General features: G+C 39.1%; 1 protein-coding gene across 5 annotated transcripts in view; it reads right to left on the bottom strand.

The window, feature by feature from the left end:
• The window catches only part of ptprt (protein tyrosine phosphatase receptor type T), a 1,450,199-nt gene extending 1,430,573 nt beyond the window's left edge, over positions 1-19,626 (bottom strand). For all 5 annotated transcript variants that reach the window (XM_078555116.1, XM_078555118.1, XM_078555117.1 and 2 more), the window contains exon 1: positions 19,397-19,626. In XM_078555116.1, the coding sequence (XP_078411242.1) occupies positions 19,397-19,490 (94 nt within the window). In that variant the 5' untranslated portion in view covers positions 19,491-19,626. The remainder of the gene's footprint in view (positions 1-19,396) is intronic.
• Positions 19,627-20,346: the final 720 nt, after the last annotated feature.

The following is a 20,346-nucleotide window of genomic DNA, read 5'->3' as shown; positions in this document are numbered from 1 at the left end:
ATTTATGCTTATTGGATGACATCAGAAATAGATATGCATTAACTAGGGGTGTGTGAAATACGTTAACATAAAATGTTCACCTGAGTTTTAAGCTCAGTCACCATTCAAAAGAAAGATCAATGATAGATGTGAAATGATACAGCGAAGGCACTACATAGACAACCCTCGTAGTCAAAAGTTGAGCAGGTACAATATTGGTTCTGTTGAAGGGTCATTGGACTCGAAACGTCAACTCTTTTCTTCTCCACCGATGCTGCCAGACCTGCTGAGTTTTTCCAGGTAATTCTGTTTTGGTTCACAATATTGACATAGTTGCTTTCAGCGAAACAAGCTTTGCAGAGGAGTTTCCTGTTAAAGAAGTCAGTATAAGCTACTTATTCTACTGGATTGACAAGTCCAAGGGCCAGCCTTGACAGTCAATGTGGGCTTGCCATTCGATCTGAATTGGCATACAAACTCGACTCACTTCCCAAGGGTATCGATTAATGACTTCTGTTACTTCAAATAAGTCTTACTAGAAACCAGTATGCCACACTCACCAACAGCTATGCACCAACATCGATACACAAAGACAAAGTCAAAGAAGCATTCTATAACAATCTCAGCAGGATCATCAGAGGAATAGCACAACAGGACAAACTCATTCGGTGATTTCAATGCCCGTGTTGGTACAGGCTGTAATACATGGAGGGGAGAACTGGGACACCACAGTATTAGTAAACTCCAATGGCTAGCTTCTTCTTCTCTAAGTGCAGTGAATTTGACCTCACCATCACAAACACAATCTTCCAAGTTGATAAACTAAATACAACATGGATGCACCCCAGATCTAAACATTGGCACATGTTGAACTACATTATTGTACAGCAGAGAGATCACAAACTCATGAGCTCTACCTATTGCCTTAGAGTTGCTGAATGCTGGTCAGACTATCAGCTTGTGAAGAACATCATGTCCTTGAAAGTAACACCTAAAGCACTACCACAGAGAGTCAAAGCAAAAAGGAAGATTGATGTACCTATCCTAAACGACTCGGCCAAGAAAAGGGAACTGAAACAAATATTAGCCGTAGAGCTTGCAGGCATCCCAGAAGATGATGTAGATGTTGAAAATTCTTGGAAGAAGGGATGTCACTCACAGCACAGCAACTGAGGTCTTTGGATTCATCAAACAGAAGCACCAAGATTGGTTCTACAAGTATGACCAAGCTAAAGCCAAGCTACTAGACGATGTGCACAATGCTCACAGATCCTACATATCTGACAAAAAACAATCAGCCAGATACATCAAGCAAAATACTGCAGAATCACAGTGCAGAAGAGGCCCTTCAGCCCATCGAGTTTGTACCAACACATGAGAAAAACCTACCTAATCCCATTTACCAGCACTTGGCCCAGAGCAAGAGAGATGAAGAACCAATGGTGAGAGAACAAGGCTGTGGAGCTTCAGGTGCCCATAAGCACCACTTGAATGCTCCCCATGAAGGTCTCTGATCTGTCTATGGCCCCAAAACCAATGGCCCGACACCCATCCTCTCAGCAGATGGCAATCAGCTCCTAACAAGCAGGCATGAGTGGGCAGAGCACATTAATCTCATGAACTAAAAACCCACAGAGTGTCGTGATGCCATTGAATTACTTCCACAGCATCGCATTCTGAACGAGCTTTCTTTCAACCAACTCAAGCTGCTGTCACTAAGGCTGTAAGGCAACTGTCCATGGATAAGTGTCTGGGAGCTCACTGCATTCCACCTGATGCATTCAAATATGGAGGAGCTCAGGTGGTTAGGAAACTCACTAGCCTATTCTGCTTAATCTGGAACCAGAGCATTGTGCCCCAAGATTATAAGAAAAATTCTTTCCGGAGTTATTCTCAACCGGATTGTTACTTTGGTGTACCCAGAATCACATTCTGGCTTTCATGCTGGACAAGGAATGGTCGATCTTTGCAGTGCATCAAAGTCAAGAAAAGCCGTGCGAACAGAACAAAGATCTCTACATGGTGTTCGTTAATCTGACCAAGGCTTTCGACCCAGTAAACCATGAAGGCCCAGGGAAGGTGCTGTACAAACATGGCTGTTCTGAAATGGTGGTCAGCGTCTTTCATTCATTTCATGATGCCATGATGGTCAGTGTGATGCAGAATGATGCCTCATCAGGTCCTACAACTGATGAAAAAAATCATCAGCCAGATACAGCACCCCCTGCACCTACTGCCCCCCCCCCCCCGCCAAACAGGGAAATCATAAGTAATATTTGCAATCGTGTCTACAAATCAAGATTTGGCTCAACATCACATGTGAGGCAACATCAACTTAGATAGTGAACAATTGGTCTCCTTGCCGAACACTCATCTAAAGGCAAATGGTAAACCAAAAATGACTAAATGTTACTAATCATTTCCAGTCAGCATTGGAAGATGGAGTCAAAATGATTATCGTCCTGTGTGATGGACTAGAACCATGCAAAAATTCAAATAGAATCATGTGAATGTTATTGCTGCAGACAGTGGCCGAGAGTTTCCACTCGCCAGTGATGGTTTCTTTGGTGCAATTTGCACAAAATTGGAATAACCATCGCAAATTACATGCAGAGCAGTTCAAATTTCTGTCAGCTTCTGCACTAGTTTCAAAAACATTGCTCTAGAAGCAGACCTTGCCTACAAAATTGGAAATGCCCCCAATCTGAATTAATCATCATTGGGAGTTTAGACTAATTGTGTACATTTGCAGGTGCAAAGACAATTATAGGAACGTGTTAAAAGCTTTTTTTTATATTTACAAAGAAACTGACTATAGTAAACCAGTATAACTAGAAAATGGTTTTGTATATTTTTTTTAAAGTTATTTTCAGTAATTTAAAACCGGGTTACTCAGGTGATAGATTGACACTGTGATTAAAAAGACGTGTTTTGTGATAAATCTATTTTCTGCTGTATTAATCAAACTGTGCTTAGTAACAACTATTAATGTTTTAAAAATTCATTTATGGGATGTGTGCTGTTAGGATTTTTTGACGCAGCGATAGTGAAGGAACAGCGACATATTTCCAAGTCAGGACGGTGAGTGACTTGGAGGGGAACCTCCAGGTGGTGCTGTTCCCAAGTATCTGTTGCCCTTGTCCTTCTAGATGGTAGTGGTAGTGGGTTTGGAAGGTGCTGCCTAAGGAGCCTTGGTGAGTTTCTATAGTTAATCTTGTAGATGGTACACACTGCTGCTACCGTTCATCGGTGGAGGATGGAGTGAATGTTTATGAAAAGGGTGTCATTCAAGCAGGCTGCTTTGTCCTGGAGGGTGTCAAGCTTCCTGAATGTTGTCGGAGCTGCACTCATCCAGGCAAGTGGAGAGCATTCCATCACACTCCTGACTTGTGCCTTGTAGATGGTGGACAGGTTTTGGGGAGTCAGGAAGTGAGTTACTCACTGCAGGATTCCTAGCCTCTTATCTGCTCTTGCAGCCACAGTATTTATGTGGCTAGTCCAGTTCAGTTTCTGGTCAATGGTAAACCCAAGGACGTTGATAGTGGGGGATTAATGCCGTTGAACGTCAAGAGGCGATGGTTTGATTTTCTCTTGTTGGAGATAGTCATTGCCTGGCACTAGTGTGGCGCAAATGCTACTTGCCACTTGTCAGCCTAAGGCTGGATATTGTCCACACTTTGCTGTATTTGGATATGGACTGCTTCAGTATGAGGAGTCGCAAATGTTGAACATTGTGCAATCATCAGCGAATGTCCCCACTTCTGACCTTATGATGGGAGGCTATCGATGAAGCAGCTGAAGATGATTGGGCCTAGGACTCTACCCTGAGGAACACCTGCAGCGATGTCCTAGAACTGACATGATTGACCTCCAATAGCCACAACCATCTTCCTTTGTGCTAGGTATGTATCCAACCAGTGGAGAGCTTATAGTCTTTCCTTTTCAGCAATGTAATGTAAGATTTTAGTGGAATAGAGGTCAGGTAGCTGATGGCACATTCCCTTCCCTGAAGAACATTAGTGAACCAGTTGAGTTTTTATGATAATCTAGCAGCTTTTGTAATATTTTTTGCTTCTGGTGTCACCCCACAAATACTGAATTCAATGTCATAACTTACCATGGCAGGATTTGAATTTGTGACCTCTGAGTTGCTACTCACGTGCTAGAACCACAACTGTACAATTTTTAGAATTCATTTATGGAATGTGAGCGTCGTTGGCTAGGCCAGCATTTATTGCCCATCCTTATCTGCCCTTGAGAAGGTGGTGGTGAGCTGCCTTCTTGAACCACTACAGGCCCCGTGGTGTAGGTACACCCACAGTGCTGTCTGGGAGGGAGTTCCTGGATTTTGACCCCATTTTGTAGCTCCTGAAAATGGTAATTAGAATAGTACTAAGAGAGATGCAGTGTCATGTTTCAGTTTTATGTGCACCCATTGGGGAGAACTGTCTGGCAGTATCTGACAGCAACACAAACATTGCAAGAAACCAATTTGGGAGTTGAGTGATGGCAACAGGCGTGCAATCAGTGTGGAACTTAGGAGACAGAACACTGATTTCTTTCTCCCAACACTGTTTTATTAAAAATATTAGCATTTATGACTACTGCCACAAACTAAAGGCTAAGTACTGTATAAATACAGCTCCCTGACCTTCTCTGCTCATATCTCCCATCTGCAACTACCTGAAAATCTTTGATGAGGATCTAAGCACTGACCATTTCCATGCATGTATGTGGCAGACACGAACTAATCCTAGGCGAATTATCAGAAAGCCAAGAAGAGCACTTATCTCACCCTGCAGGTGCAACTCGCGCAGAATCTGGGAATCTCAAAGATTATAACAACCTGCTTCCTACGGAAATAATAATCCGCAATGTAAATAGATGAATTGATTGCTTCATATATATTCAATCACTAAGGAATGTCTGGTGTCTTGTATCAGTAGCAGATTTTAAGAAAATATATACCATGTATTTGAGGTTTATATACCCTTGAGGCACAATAACCTTGCTAATCATTCAAATTGTACTCCCTGGTTGACACATTATGGAACATAGTCTAACAAATGAGCGTATTATGTGTGTGATTAACTGGCAAACTCTAGCAGACTGTTGCCATGTGGACACAATACATTCTCTAGCTAGATTTCTGCCAAGATCTATCTATTTCAATCATTGCTGATTAGAGGGAAAGTCAGAGATGGCTAATCTGCAAGTAGTTATTTTAAAGCACACATTCAAGACGGGGCTGTGAAATGTAAAATGTAATCCATGAGTGAGAAAATCCTGATAAATCTTTACAACTCTTTATCTACAGTGGCTTTATATTACATTTAAGTTTTCAAGGCTTTCTCCAAAGTAGGGAAAATTCTATATGCTCTACAGTTGTGTAATGTGCATTCAATTTCTATATATGCTGTATTATGAGTGAAATGTCGAATGAATTGCTTAAATAACATAATGTTCAACGGATTTTTGTTACTTTGATAACTATTCTAGTTCACAAATGGGTGAAAAGCTATTTCCTGGCTTTAAATCTATCCCAGTACTTTTTTACAATCATTCCAGTCAGTACTCACTTAATAGAACCCCACCCTCATCCCAAATTAATTATTGTATGGAACAAAGTAGAGCTGCCCTGTTTAATTAGGAGTGATTACATGATCAAATATCTTAATCAATAGAAAATTCAATAAATAATTATCAGTTCTCCTTCAGCCAGCCAAAATGGCCTTGATATAACCTGCACATACATTTCATTGGGTTAGTTCTCTTGTGACATTAGTACAACAAACATTGAAATGCAATTTTAATGCTCAAATTGTGAGCTGAAAGCTGAAAGTGTCAGAATTCTGGCAGCATATCTTTGACACAGTTCTTAATTCACATATGACAACGAAAGCTGCAAGTTTAAAAGCACAAAGTGAAATGCAGCGTAACTTGATCATTTAATTAGGTGTGGCAGATACATTTCTTTCCCACATTAAGGAATGCTGTTTATTAAAAGTATCCTATTTTAAACGCTTTGGATAGCATTTGTATAAAGCATTCTGAACAATAGATAGTTATTCCAATCAATATTGAAGATAAATTTTTTAAGTAACCCTTTTCCATGAAGAAATATTTTCCAACAACCCAAACGTTTCATTAAAAACAAAGGCAGACTGCGGTCATTGATTGAACAGTATTTTGAAGCAAAGATTCTTCCTTGCAAATCTTATTTTCATAATGTGGCCATAACTACACATAGCGATATATGCAACTGAAACTTATGTAGAGAGTGGAATCATACCTAGCACAAAGGAAGATGGTTGTGGTTGTTGGAGGTCAGTCATCTCAGCTCCAGGACATTGCTGCAGGAGTTCCTCAGGGCAGTGTCCTTGGCCCAACCATCTTCAGCTGCTTTGTCAATGACCTTCCTTCCATCATAAGGTCAGAAGTGGGTGTGTTCGCTGATTATTGCACAATGTTCAGCACCATTCGCAACTCCTCAGATACAGAAGCAGCCCATGTCCAAATGCAGCAAGGCCTGGACAATATCCAGGCTTGGGTTGACCAGTGGCAAGTAACATTCAAGCCACACCAGTGCCAGGCAATGACCACCTCCAACAAGAGAGGATCTAACCATCGCCTCTTAGCGTTCAATGGCATTACCATCACTGAATCCCCCACTATCAACATCCTTGGATTTACCATTGACCAGAAACTGAGCTGGACTAGCCATATAAATAACTGTGGCTATAAGAGCAGGTCAGAGGCTAGGAAGCCTGTGGTGAGTAATTCACCTCCTGACTCCCCAAAGCCTGTCCACCACCTACAAGGCACAAGTCAGGAGTGTGTTGGAATACTCCCCACTTGCCTGGATGAGTGGAAGGTGCTGTTGAAGGAGCCTTGGTGAGTTGTTGCAGTGCATCTTGTAGATGGTACACACTGCTACCACTGTGCGTCAGTGGTGGAGGAAGTGAATGTTTAAGGAGATGGATGGGGTGTCAATCAAGCGGGCTGCTTTGTCCTGGATGGTATTGAGCTTCTTGAGTGTTGTTGGAGCTGCACATAAGGCTTATATGTCTTACATGTAGTTAAAAATAAGTATAAAACATACCAATAAGACCTAGGTTTCATTATTTCTGCAAGCGCTTCAAATATATTACACAGCAGTTAAAGTAAACTACACAAGCAGTTCTTTACTAAACTCAAGTAACTTTTACTGTTGACTAGGCTACACAAAATCCTAGAATACTAAAATCCTAAAATGGTGGTCCACAAAATGAGCTGATCTGTTGAATAGAACAGTTTAGTTACTGAGGATATTTTTACACTGCAAGTTTAGCAGAGGCTTTTGTACCAGCACCAAAGAAGCAGTGTAAATCTGAAGTCAATGCCCAACCTAATTTACAAAATACTCAGAGTTGAATCCCTGGACACTTTGTCAGCTCATCTAATCCCAATTTAAATGTTATTGGAATGTGAAGAGGCTCAATTATGAACACTGTTCAAAATCCAACATCAGAAGTCATCTGATGACTTTGGTCACAGATATTGGGTCCTCAGAACATCAGAGAGCAGCTCGTATACCCAATGAATTACAATTGAAAGCAATCACATTGACAACCATGGCAGCCAAGTTACGCTCACCAAGGCCTCACAGGCATGAGATAACTAACCAGTTAGTCTGTTTTTGGTGAAATTGGTCAAGGGGAAACATTTGGTCATTATAATGAGAGAACTCCCTGCTCGTCTTTGAGTAGAATCTTGCAATCTTTTCCATCCATCTCAACAACCAGATGGCCTTCAGTTTAACATCAGGGATAGTAGTACTCAGTGCTTCGAAGAAATGCTTAAGTGGGGCTTGAACATTAACTTCTTTATTCAGAGGCAAAAAGGCCACACCAACTGACTCAAGCTAAGACTACAAGTCAATTGACTCAAGCTAAGACTACAATATAGATAAACAGGCAGTTATTTTACTTTTGACATGTAGTCATCACTTAGCCTCTTCTTTATTACACATGATTAAAGGCAATAATGAACAACTGAAAACAACACCACTTCATTCTATTTTAAGCATGCAATTTTGTATAACATTCAATATTGGGCAGACAATTATTATTCAACCATTATCAAAGATAGCTGATTTACAGAATCTGAACACAAAGGTAACTCATTTGCATTGGGTGATGGGGATCGGAGGTGGGCAGTAATGTTGGATCCCAATGCTCTTTGCTGGTACCTGTGGGAGCTCTTCATCCACTAGGTTGGGCTGAGGAGAAGACTGACATCTGTTGTGTAGGATGCTATTTTCAGAATAAGGTGCAATTCTCTGGCACAGCAGTACTGAATCCAAAAGCAGAGATCTCCAGATGGGGCTAATACCTACAATCTTCTGACCTTTGGCTAAAGCCATTATGGTCTCAGAAGGCATCCAACATCATTTTCGAAACCTATACATCAAAACTGGATTTGACTGTACATTCTATACTCAATATATTGGAATAAACCATTTGAACTTATGCACAAAATCTGAATGCACTTATCCAGGATACTATCATTGATAATTAAAATTACACAATGTTGGGACTTACTTTCAGGCATTTCCATTTCAGTAAGAAGGAGTACAATAGCTTTTGGGAGAAAAGAAGGAGTACAAATCTGGAAGGGCATCCTGCCAAATCTTTGATACTAGATACAAATCATGAGAGGTCTATTAAGTGAAATCTTCTCATGATTATAAACAAATATGACATCCATTTTGGCCATGCCATTTCTCATTTATTTGATTCGTTCTGTGAGATGGGTAAAATAAATTAGTTCTTCAGCATTGCAGCAACTGCATTTCTCTGTTGCAATATTGGATTTCTGCAAAATCAATATTGTTGCTATGTTATAACTGTTGCAGTAAATTCAATACCATTCATTACAACAGAGTTATTTCACTCCAATCATCTATAGCATACAACAAATAAAACAGTGTTTGCATATGTTTTGACTGAAAGATACCAGTGAATATGCTGTAAATTTAACACACATAGTGCAATGTTTACTACATCTCGACTATTGATTTCCAACAACACTCTCGTAACTAAGATAAAAGCAAAAAACTGCGGATGCTGGAAATCCAAAACAAAAACAAAAATACCTGGAAAAACTCAGGTCTGGCAGCATCTGCGGAGAGGAGCACAGTTAACGTTTCGAGTCCGCATGATTCTTCAGCAGAACTAACTGAGTCCTGGGTTCATTCATGATGAGAATGAATGATATCGCCCCTATGTTTCAAAACTGTAATAAACTGTGTAACATCATTTTTATTTCAAGTAAATCATTTTTTTTTAAATTGTCTTATTAATTACTGCAATGCTAGTATACAGACTACAGAGTTTCAAGTTAATGATAGGCAATCTGGTTGCAGTGATGGCAATAATTTCACCCTTTTCTCAGGGGATACCAGATTTAATTTTAAATAGCTTTTTTCACATTCATTTATAAAAATAACAATTAAATATTAATCGATGCATCTTAAAGGGGCATTGTTTTTAAGACTGCTAAAAATATTGTGGAACAAAACCAAATACTACATGTTAATTCCCATCTACCAAGCTATGTGGTGAATCCTGAATGATTTTTTTTGCACACTTCTTTCAAAACACACATCAAAAATTATGTACTCCAAATAATTAAAAAAAACTTTAATCTATTTTTTTTTTTTTACAATCTTGGATGCAAACCATAAATGGATACTAGGGTTAATTTTACAAATAGCTGTGCTAATGGCAAGCCTTGCTCAGGGTATTGTGGTATGCTGCCTATAATTTTCCATCCATGCACAGAAAATCATGGACAGCACTCGATTTCCCAGCTTACGATGAGGCTCTCAACCAGTGGTACTGACTTGGCAAACTGCCCCCATTGTGTCTTACGCAAAGTGCGCAGTTTGCACTCAAAAAGAAGACCTGATTAGATAAAATTTAGGCTTTCGTCAGCCTTTCTTCGATATTTTTTTTCCATTTGCACAATGAAAGTAATACTATTAAATTATATTGGAAAACATGCTTCAAACTGCTTTAACAGCAATTTTAGAATCTGAGAGGCCATTTCTTTAAGGAGACTAGAATAGAAGAATTATTCTTTTAAACATAGAGATTAAAGCAGAAAAAAAATATCCTTCTAATAGAAGAAAATTAAAAATCAAATGTTGCTTTCAGTCACTCAAAAGGGCAGCTTTTATTCAGACATTAAGGTTTCATGCACTTTTGCGATGCCTGATTTTCAAAGATTGCACTCATGCAATCACTCCAAAATCATTCCTCTGACATTTACAATATGACTGCTCTCATCGCAAGCCACTTTGCCATGCTACACAGATGAAGCTTGAGCATCCTATTCCAACCTTCCCACCACTCCAGGGACATCATTTATTGTTTTATAATTAATTCCATAGGGTTATCTTAGTGATTAGATTTTTCATTCTGGTGTAGTACCTTAGGAGAAGGAAAGTGACCAACGTATTTACCTTTGTTATTTAGAATGAATTAATTTTATGTTTATTTCATGCCTCATTTTATGAGACACATTTTATATTTTAGTTGCTTAACGGATAAAATGAGTTGGCTATGTTGGTATATAAGGACGGATTTCACAATGAAAGAAAGCTTTGAAATCTTTCCTTCTGTAATTTAGCAAAACATACTTTAAGAGAACTTGCTAATATTTGAAGCACAACCATATTTATTGTTCCCTCAGGAGAACTGAACTGTCAGTCAAAGTAGATTCTATCAGATATATACTTTCAGTGATTGAGTGTACATATTATGCCAGCTTCAGCTGACTGACATACGAGGCCAATGTTTCAGCATTAATTGTGTTAATATCAATAATTGATATAAAATAAGAACATAAGAACTAGGAGCAGGAGTAGGCAATTCACCCCCTCGAGCCTGCCCCGCCATTCAATACGGTCATGGCTGATCTCATTTCGGCTTCAACTCCAATTTCCTGCCCTCTCCCCATAACCTTTCAACCCATTAATTATTAAAAATCTGTCTAACTCCTCCTTAAATTTATTCAGCATCCCAGCATCCACTGCACTCTGATTCACGCCCTTTGAGAAAAGTAATTCCTCCTCATCTCTGATTTAAATCTACCACCCCTTAGCCTAAAACTATGGCCTCTCATTCTAAAATGCCCCACAAGGGGAAACATCTGCTCCATGTCTACTTTGTCTATCCCCTTTAGCATCTTATATACCTCAATTAGATCTCCTCTCATCCTTCTAAACTCTAGCGAGTATAGGCCTAAACTGCTCAATCTCTCCTCATAAGACAAGCATCTTTGGAATCAATCTAGTGAACCTCCTCTGAACTGCCTCCAATGCAACTACATCCTTCCTCAAGTAAGGGGACCAAAACTGTGCATAGTACTCCAGGTGCGGTCTCACCAATGCCTTGTACAGTTGCAACAACACTTCCCTATTTTTATACTCTATTCCTTTAGCAATAAATGCCAAAATTCCATTTGCCTTCCTTATTACCTGCTGTACCTGCATACTAGCTTTCAGCGATTCATGCACGAGGACACCCAGATCCCTCTTCACTGAAGCATGCTGAAGTTTCTCTCCAGCTAAATAATAAGTCGCCTTCTTATTCTTTCGACCAAAATGGATAACCTCACAGTTATCCACTTTAAGCTCCATCTGCCAAATTTTGGCCCATTCACCTAACCTGTCCATATCCATTTGTAAATTTCTTATTTCTTCATTGCAACTTACTTTCCCACCTATTTTATATATAATTGTACTAAATCACTATCATGTAACTGGATCGAGGCAAGTGTCCAAATATATTCTGGCATTTCCTTACTTTGTCACGCAAGTATTGTAATTTTACCTTGTTTAGACTTAACTTCGTTAGTTGCACTCACCTTTAAGATGTGGATTCAAGCTTTGTTGTAGGACCTAAACACATAAATTAGGCTAATGTGTCTGCATTTTGAGACATGAGAACAGTCATATTATAAATTTCAGCACAATAACTTTGGAGTGATCGCATTATGTGCAATTTTTGAAAATCAGGCACCACAAAAGTGCATGAAATCTTAATGTCTGAATAAAAGCTGCCCTTTTTGGCTGACTGAAAGTAACAAAATTGGTTTTTAATGTTCTTCTATTGGAAGGATATCTGTTTTCATTCTGCTTAAATCTCTAAGTTTAAAAGAATTATTCTTATATACTAGACTCCTGAAAGTATGGGCTTTCACCTTCCGAAGTTCCAACGTCAGAGGAGCCATCCTTTGGATGAAACATTAAACCAAGGCCCATTTTTCAAATGGATGCTAAAGATTGCATGATACAATCTGAAGAAGGGCAGGGAGTTCTCCCAGTTTTTTTGGATGCTAAAGATTGCATGGTACAATCTGAAGAAGGGCAGGGAGTTCTCCCATCTTTTTTTGTCTAGCATTTCATCATCAAAAAGTAGATTAACCAGTCATTCATCTCATTGCTGTTTGTGGGACCTTGTTCATTCGTCAACATTGGCAATAGTGAGAGAGATGCGATAAGGTGCTTTATGGCTGCAAGTTCTTTCCTCACTTTGTTCAAAGTGAAAAATCTCTCAGAGTTTGTGTTAGTTATATCGGTGAGGCTGCCAGCCTTTATTACTGTGTAATAGCATGAGTGGAATTCCAGAAGTTGCTGTCAGTGATACCCTGCTCCACCACAGGTTGCGCTGTTGCAGTATTCACAAACAATCAAAACGGAAACCACTGAGTTGTCACAAACTTAAGCTATTTGCCCACTATTCTCACTGTGAGGACTAATGAAAAATATAAGCCTTGCACAACCAGGAGTAACTGCTGGACAACCTCTCTCGTCCTAAAAAATCTAATTTTACACTTGTGAAATTTCATTCCTTCAGGATGACATTTTAAAATTGCATTTAAAAAAAAAGTTAAGACTTTTTCTCCAATATTTGAGTTTCTCCCTTAAACTCATGTGTATGCCCCAATCTTTATTTTGTTATATTTACTTCTTGTTTTGGTATCTCTAAGTATTCTTTTTTCAGATTGTTTGAACAGCCTTCTTGCTATCTGCCCTGTTGTTGGATGTCACAGACCCCTGCATAGGTTGTGAATTCAAACTGACTTCAGAATAGTGGACAAGTGCACATTAGAGCCTGAAAGCACTTTGTGGGCAGCTTATTTTCGAGGTTAGTGGTGAGCTCTGTTACTTTGCTGCTGACCACAAAATCCAGACCATTAGATATTTCAAAATTAATGTTTTATCCCAAACTTCTATAGTTTCATATTAAATCAAAGTATAACCATTGCAGAAGTTTATATAAAAGGAAGTTGTGCATTTACATATTGCCTCACGGTGTCCCAAAGTGCTTTATAGACAATGTGGTACCTTTTAAATGTAAAGGCACAGCAGTCAAATTTACACTCAGCAAGCTCCCACGTACTGCAATACTTTGGGGATCAGATAATCTGTCTTTGTTATATTGGTTGAGGGATACATATTAGCCAGCACACTGGGGATAACCCTACTGTTCTTCTTCAAAATAGTGCCCTGAGATCTTTTACATCCATCTGAGAGGGCAGACAGGGCCTCAGTTTAATGTCTTATCTGAACCTCCTCAGTACTGTAAGCCAACCTATTATTTACCTTTTTAATGTACAACTATGTTTTAACTATGTAACTTCTTCTTTATTTCTTTTAAATTAATTAATGTAGACCGGTTGTGGTATAACCCTGTGTGTGTGGAGTCTGTCTCATGGCAGTGACATAGAACATCAAGGTATCAGAAGGACTCCGACTGAAGATTAGTAAAGAACTGTACTGAACTGCACTGTGGGCTCAAAACACAAAGCACGATGTTTAATTTAGTCGAGTGAAAGCCTTGCTAGAATCAGCAAGTTCTGTAAAATGACTTAAACTGTAGGAGGGATCGTACCAGGGAAGATAAGCAGACTGAGCTTTGTTAAGGGACAGTAAATATGCTGCCTTCTCCCAGCTCTGGAGGTTGATAACAGCATTGGAGATAACAAAGCGGAGCCAAGCTGGCCATGGTCTCTCAAATGTGACTTTCAAAAGGGGCCTAACCAGGGTACATCTGGAGAAGGCATGGAGATGTACAATTATGTAATTGAAAACCAATTAAATGGACTAAAAACAGGCTCTATATGGCACAGGACCATAGCAAAGAAAAGGTATAAAGAAAGAGTCCACAGAACCATCTGGGCTGCAGTGGTTAGAGCAGTTTGGTCAGTTGCTCAGAAAATGCGCACGGAGAATTCGTCATCAGATTGGCCACCAAGACGGACCCCAGCTCGCAGGGAAGCTAAGCAACCAGTATCATCATGAATTTGTACTATTGCTTAGTGCTTTAATAAAATTGTATCACCTTTGGTGAAATTTCATCCAAGTTGTTGTGTGCTGTTGATATCCAAGGCAAGAGCCTTTAGACCAGGGGGAGGGTCTTACAGTACTGCACTGGTGTGTCAGCCCAGGTTCCTGGGTCCAAGTCCTAGAGTGGAGCTTGTGCCTGCAACTTCTGACTGAGAGGCAAAAAATACAAGCAACTGAGCCACAGCCAATTTCCTTAAAGTGCCTTTCTCTCCAAATCGAGTTCTCTGTGGAAATCTTTAGAAGGAGGCGAGAGTTTTATATGATATGAAGAGAATTTAGAGCTTATAGAATTAAGATGTTGACTTTTCTTACCTTAATTTTGACTTTATTGACTCCAGCTTCTCTGTAGTATGCAATTTAAAAAATTGTTGCACATTTTTCATCATTTTACATCCATTTTCTCTACTTCCTCCTAAACTACTGACTCCTTGCTATTTAGTTGCCCAAAGCCTCACATAAGATGCCATTCTTCACATGTGAATCTAGATGGGAGTGTTGGCAAACCATTTGTCCTCACTTCATCTGACATACATATCTGCACTTCCAACAAGAGTCTCTGGACAACTAGCAAAAGCATGAATCCTGGGTGGCATTTCCTTCCCTAACCTAGGGGCGGTACACCAAGCGGTAGATTCCCAATTATTGTCTGAGTTGAGATTAGCTAAATCAGAAGAAAACCCTGAGACTTTCCTGATCTTTATGCTTGAGCTAATCAGAGACTTAAGTAGCTAAGTGAATGGAAATTATGTCATTGCACCAGGTGTCATTTAGCCTGTGAGGCATTTCCTTTAATAATGAAATTACACCAAAATCCAATGTGCTGGAATTTTTTTAATAGATATACATCCGAAACCTGTATCAAACATGCCAGCTGTTGCCTTCAGTCACACTGGAACCAAACCCCAGGTTATACTTTTGAATGCTTTTATTAAATGTACTTACCTAATCCCGAAACAGTTCAACCATTAATGAACAACATACATGGAATTATAAAAACTAGTAAGGCAAAATTGTGTCCTAATTGTAATCTTGGCCATACTGTTGTTGCTTGTGAATTATCAGGGGAGCTCAAGCCTTAGGCAAAAGATGATACCTTATGGGTCCTTTAATCTTTACATCTCCGCTGAAATTCTATATTTGACAACCATTTTGGATAGTGTCCAAAATGGTCAGGTTTTCCTTTCGTTGAAATATTGAAACTTTTTTTGTAATCTATAAACTGACAAGACTGCTTATATCTTAAATATAAAGGCAACAAGTGCTGCAAATACATCAAATACATGTCAGCATTGGATTAGTATCTCAGCCATTCAAAACATTGACCCATCTCTTCTCTTTCAAGGTGCTGATGGAGCTGCTATGTATCTCAAGTATTTCTTTTATCTATTTCACATTTATGGTATTCATGATTTTCTTTTATTTAGCAGAACGTCTAATTTACACAGCAAGGTATGTGAACTCCCAGATAATTAATAACGTTGCATTCACATGAGCACAATGTAAAAGCCAGATTAAAAGATTAACATATCTAACCACTTATTTCTTTAATATGGCTTTTTTTTCCCCACAAGCTTCAGTTTAATTTTAAAGAGAACCTGATTCCAGACATATTTCTATGCTGCTCTTGAACAATTAGCTGGGAAATTTGCAAGACTGCATCATGAAATATTCTCTAACTTACCTTCCTAAAAAGCATCTCACCATGAGTGGGAACTCAATACATGGAAATTATATGAGTTCTGAATGATTAAAATTATCCATAAATCTATTTTTCATTTTCAGCTTATAGCTAAAGGGGCTGCATGCCTAGATTTGGTGACAGCTTTTCTTTCAATTCATCAGAATGCCATTTTCCTATGGTTATCATTTTGCATGTGGACAACTGAGTGGGCAGCAGCTGCATGTATGCACTACCCACCTCCTGCGAGGCCTCAGTTTGAGGTAGTGCACAAAGCAATGAGTAATGCAGTGAACTCTGCGCTGTGTCTACATTACAGATAACCTAGAGACCCGGAGAAGGGGGTAAGGGTGCGGCCGTAATTAACATTCATCATCTCATCATTTAGTACAAAATTAACACATTTTACAATTTTATTTTTGAAAAGTACCTTCAGTATCATTCAATTTCCACTTAGAACATGTACAAACTGAAAAATATACTTAAAGTATATTTAGGGAATGTGCAAACTGGAAAAAAAAAAGATTTTTTTGTCATATGTTGTAAATGTAGTGCAATAAAATTTAAAACAAATCCTTTATTCCAGTAGATAAATATTTGTATGACCTTAAATGTAGGGTCTTCAGACTCAATGCTTCATAACACTAGAATGCATTTATGTGTAATGAATTCTACAGTCAGAATATTATGGATTCAAAATTATGAAAGTCTACTTTTGATTCAACAGCACTGCAATTGTTATAAATGAGAAATTATAATCAACTGTCTATATCTGCTTCAGATTTCCTTTTATGTAATTATTTTTGTTATGCTGTTTAAGATGAACTATACCTAACACTATTTAATATTCCTTTAGCATTAGAAAAAAGCTGAAGCTTTTCCATTTGTATTGAAATAGTGAGGCCCTTTTCCAATGGTATTGTTTAGAGCGCCACCTCATGGTAACAATCATTTTCCTCTTTACAAGAGGAAAAAGTTCAATCTAATGTAGTGAAAATGATGAAAAATCAAATTATGTTCGAATAAGAAATCTTATTTTACCTTCACAACACAATTTCCATTGGTATATTGATAACAAAGGCTTTTAAGCAGTTAACGTGCTTGAGTTTTCAATTGTTCTATAGTAACACGAGCTACATAAGAATACTTGTCAAGATCTCTCGCAGGAATATCAGATCTTCTATGGGAAACATAGTTATATATTATATAAAATAATATAAAATGTGGTTACTTTTAACTGATCACGGAAATGTGCACAATGGAAACAATCATTTAGTGTTTATAATTAAGCAAGTTATGCAGAACAATACTTCACAAAGGTATTTCATTGCAAGAAAAATGAAGTCCCAGATATCTGTGAAATTTAAACTTTAAGCTGCACTATTCTTTGCAGAACTAATGACTTACTCTTCAGAAAAAGTATCGGCTTACATAATTAATGCCATAAGATTGGCAAATTAATACATTTTAATTTATTCCTGCACTTACTGAGAGAAAGCATAAACAAGCCTGATATAGCCCGTTGCCAAATTCCTAATAAAAGAGAGTTCTTCTTTGGGTAATAACATATATGAAAATCCTGGTCAATTATTTTCTCCTCCTCAGTCCAGTCATGTTGCGGGTCTTATTCCATAAACATGGCAGTAACACTTCACCCCAGGTGGGATTGGCTAACTCAGCACAGACCAGGTATTATACTCCAAGACCTTTCTGGGATCTTCCTGGGCTGTAGAGTTCACTGCCACATTACTAGATCGTTACCGCCTCGCCAACTCTTCCCAGACCAGGGGTTATACCCAGTGAAGGGGTTTGAACTTAATCACCCAAATGCTGTTGCAAGTGGCCAGCAGAGCTGCCAATAATATCAGGGAAAGGAAAACCAACTTGATAGATATCCAAAGGCATTTATTTTACAGCTAAAAGGTAGATAATTAATTTGCAGCTCAGAACATTTAGTGTGAAAAGATTGGTCAGAAAATCTACAACTTTTTTTTTAGTTAGCTGCTCATCAGTTTAGATTGAGAACAAAGGGAAACTTTACAAATTAACCACAACTAAGAATGCACAACTACTTTCATTCAAGATGAGTGTACCCGAGGCAAGTGGTTTCTACTTTACCACAAACGTTCACTTCTATCACCAGCAGGTTACCTTTAAAGGAACCGCGCATTTTTTCTACCGATTGCACTTTTGAAAACCCAGGGCTTTCCAGCCGGAGAAGATTAACTCAACACACTGAAGTTAGCGTTGTGTGTGAGGTACAGAGGTACTTGATTTTTGAAGTGCTGCTTAACTGAATTCAGAACAGAGCTGCTTCCAATTGATGTTGAAGCTTGAACCCTCATTAGAACAGTCAGTGTTACAGTGCTAAAAATGCAGTGTTGCTCCTGATGTGGGTTTCGTTTGGCTGAGAAACAACCGTCTACATGCAGTTGACAAAACTTTAGCTGATCTTGTAAGGATCGATGCATGGGATTCAATCGGTTTAGGGAGGAGGGGGTGGAGCGCAGTAGAAGTGTTCCAAACAATGGAATTTGCTGCCAATTAACCAGAAAATCACTTTTTTTTACTTGTAATACTCTAATTATTAATTCTTGTGCCTGCAGCACTCTTGATTTATATGCATGAGAAGCTGCAATATAGAAGGGTCAAGGTTACAGTAATACTTCTGTCCCCATAGATTGTTAGCTGACTCCCAGGGAATAGGACAGGTCTACGGCCGGAGACTGTTGCCAAGTCACAGCCGCACTGCTTCCCCCCACCACCACCCCAGCCTTCTCTCCAGCCTTTCTGCTGACCAACTGGATTCGTTGGAACACAACCTTTTAAATAAATAATGCCCCAGTTTCAATTCGGCTGAAAATGTGAAGCCTCAAAGGAAGTGGGTCGAGGACCACCAGGACCTATGCGGTTTGAACAAGGTGTGTTAGCAGCTGAGACCTGTCCTTCCCCACAACATATGGTAAACTTCACCAAAAGAAGTTACGCAACCTCGCTCAGGAGGCACTTGCTGAAAGTGGATCTGAGTGATGTTTGGGAAGGCGATAAAACACATCTTCGATATTAAAGGGGGGGGGGGGGGGTCATTCCATGGAACTAGCAGCTCACACAGTAATGGGTGAGTTTGAACCAAATTGTGGCTACATTATCTGGAGTTCGAAATCAAAAGAATTGCCATCTTAAATATTCCCGATCGAGGCACATTCAATATGGGAAGGGCTTTTAAGGTACAGCACTACATAATGACGGTTACGATAGCGATGATTCTTGCATCAAGTTTTACAACTTATCCCATGCAGATACCCCCATACATTACACGGTACATGTAGTCTCTCAATTACCTGCAAAGACTTGTCCCTCTGCGCTTGACAATAGATGCACCAGGAGAGAGAGGCAAATCAGAAGCCGTCTCATATCTGGCAATTTTTCTCGCATTACTTGCCCAGCTCTAGCATTATCCGGTGCTGGCTGGTTAGCAAGAGATGATCCGTTGGAGATACCCGGAGCGCCGTGGTGTACTTAAATGCTGACTGCTCCTGGCTCTGGCTGGCAGCTTGAAGATGTTCAAGTAGTTACTGAGTGAGGGCTCCCCCGGGTCCTGACGCAAGCTGCTTCTCCCTATTTCTCTCTCTCTCTCTCTCTCACACACACACACACAGACGTACGACAGCAAGCGCGAAGCTCGCTTCCAACTCAAACGCTTGGGAAAGAAATATCTTTCCTTTCAAACAGACAACTGGCGTAATACATTTTTTATGCAGTTGAGGCAGAGAACGGTTCCACGATCAGACGCAAGATTAGGTTAAACCTGTCAGAAACGGACCACAATGAAGAATGATGAGGTGATGGTATGTTCATATTCTAGCAAGCAGGTTGATAGACTGGTATAGCACTGCTTGAATATTTGATAGTTCATGTGTGTTCTGCTGTGAGTGACAAGTCTATTGTAACATGAAATGCACAATTTGCTACCGAGAGCATCTAACAAAATCAAGATAATGATGAGCCAAGATGACTATATTTTTCAGTTGGCAGTGCGTTATCTTAGTCTGATAGCCATGTATCTTAAAAAATGCTGAAATGTTTCGGATTTTCAATTATCAGTTATCTCCTCGTGCCTACCCATGAATCTATCTAACTCAAAATTCTCAAAAAGGTATGGAAAACTATTAAAAGTAGACATATAGCACGCAATTACAATTCTTATTTGTTTTTTCTGAGTTAACAATCATTTTTCTGCAATGTCACATTCATAAATCAATGCACCAAATAAGTCATTTATTCTAATTTA

The sequence above is a fragment of the Cetorhinus maximus genome, chromosome 13, assembly GCF_964194155.1.
Source record: "Cetorhinus maximus chromosome 13, sCetMax3.hap1.1, whole genome shotgun sequence".
NCBI classification, from domain to species: Eukaryota; Metazoa; Chordata; class Chondrichthyes; order Lamniformes; family Cetorhinidae; genus Cetorhinus; species Cetorhinus maximus.
Note: the sequence above shows the minus strand (reverse complement) of the source record. Positions and strands in the feature narration are given on the sequence as shown.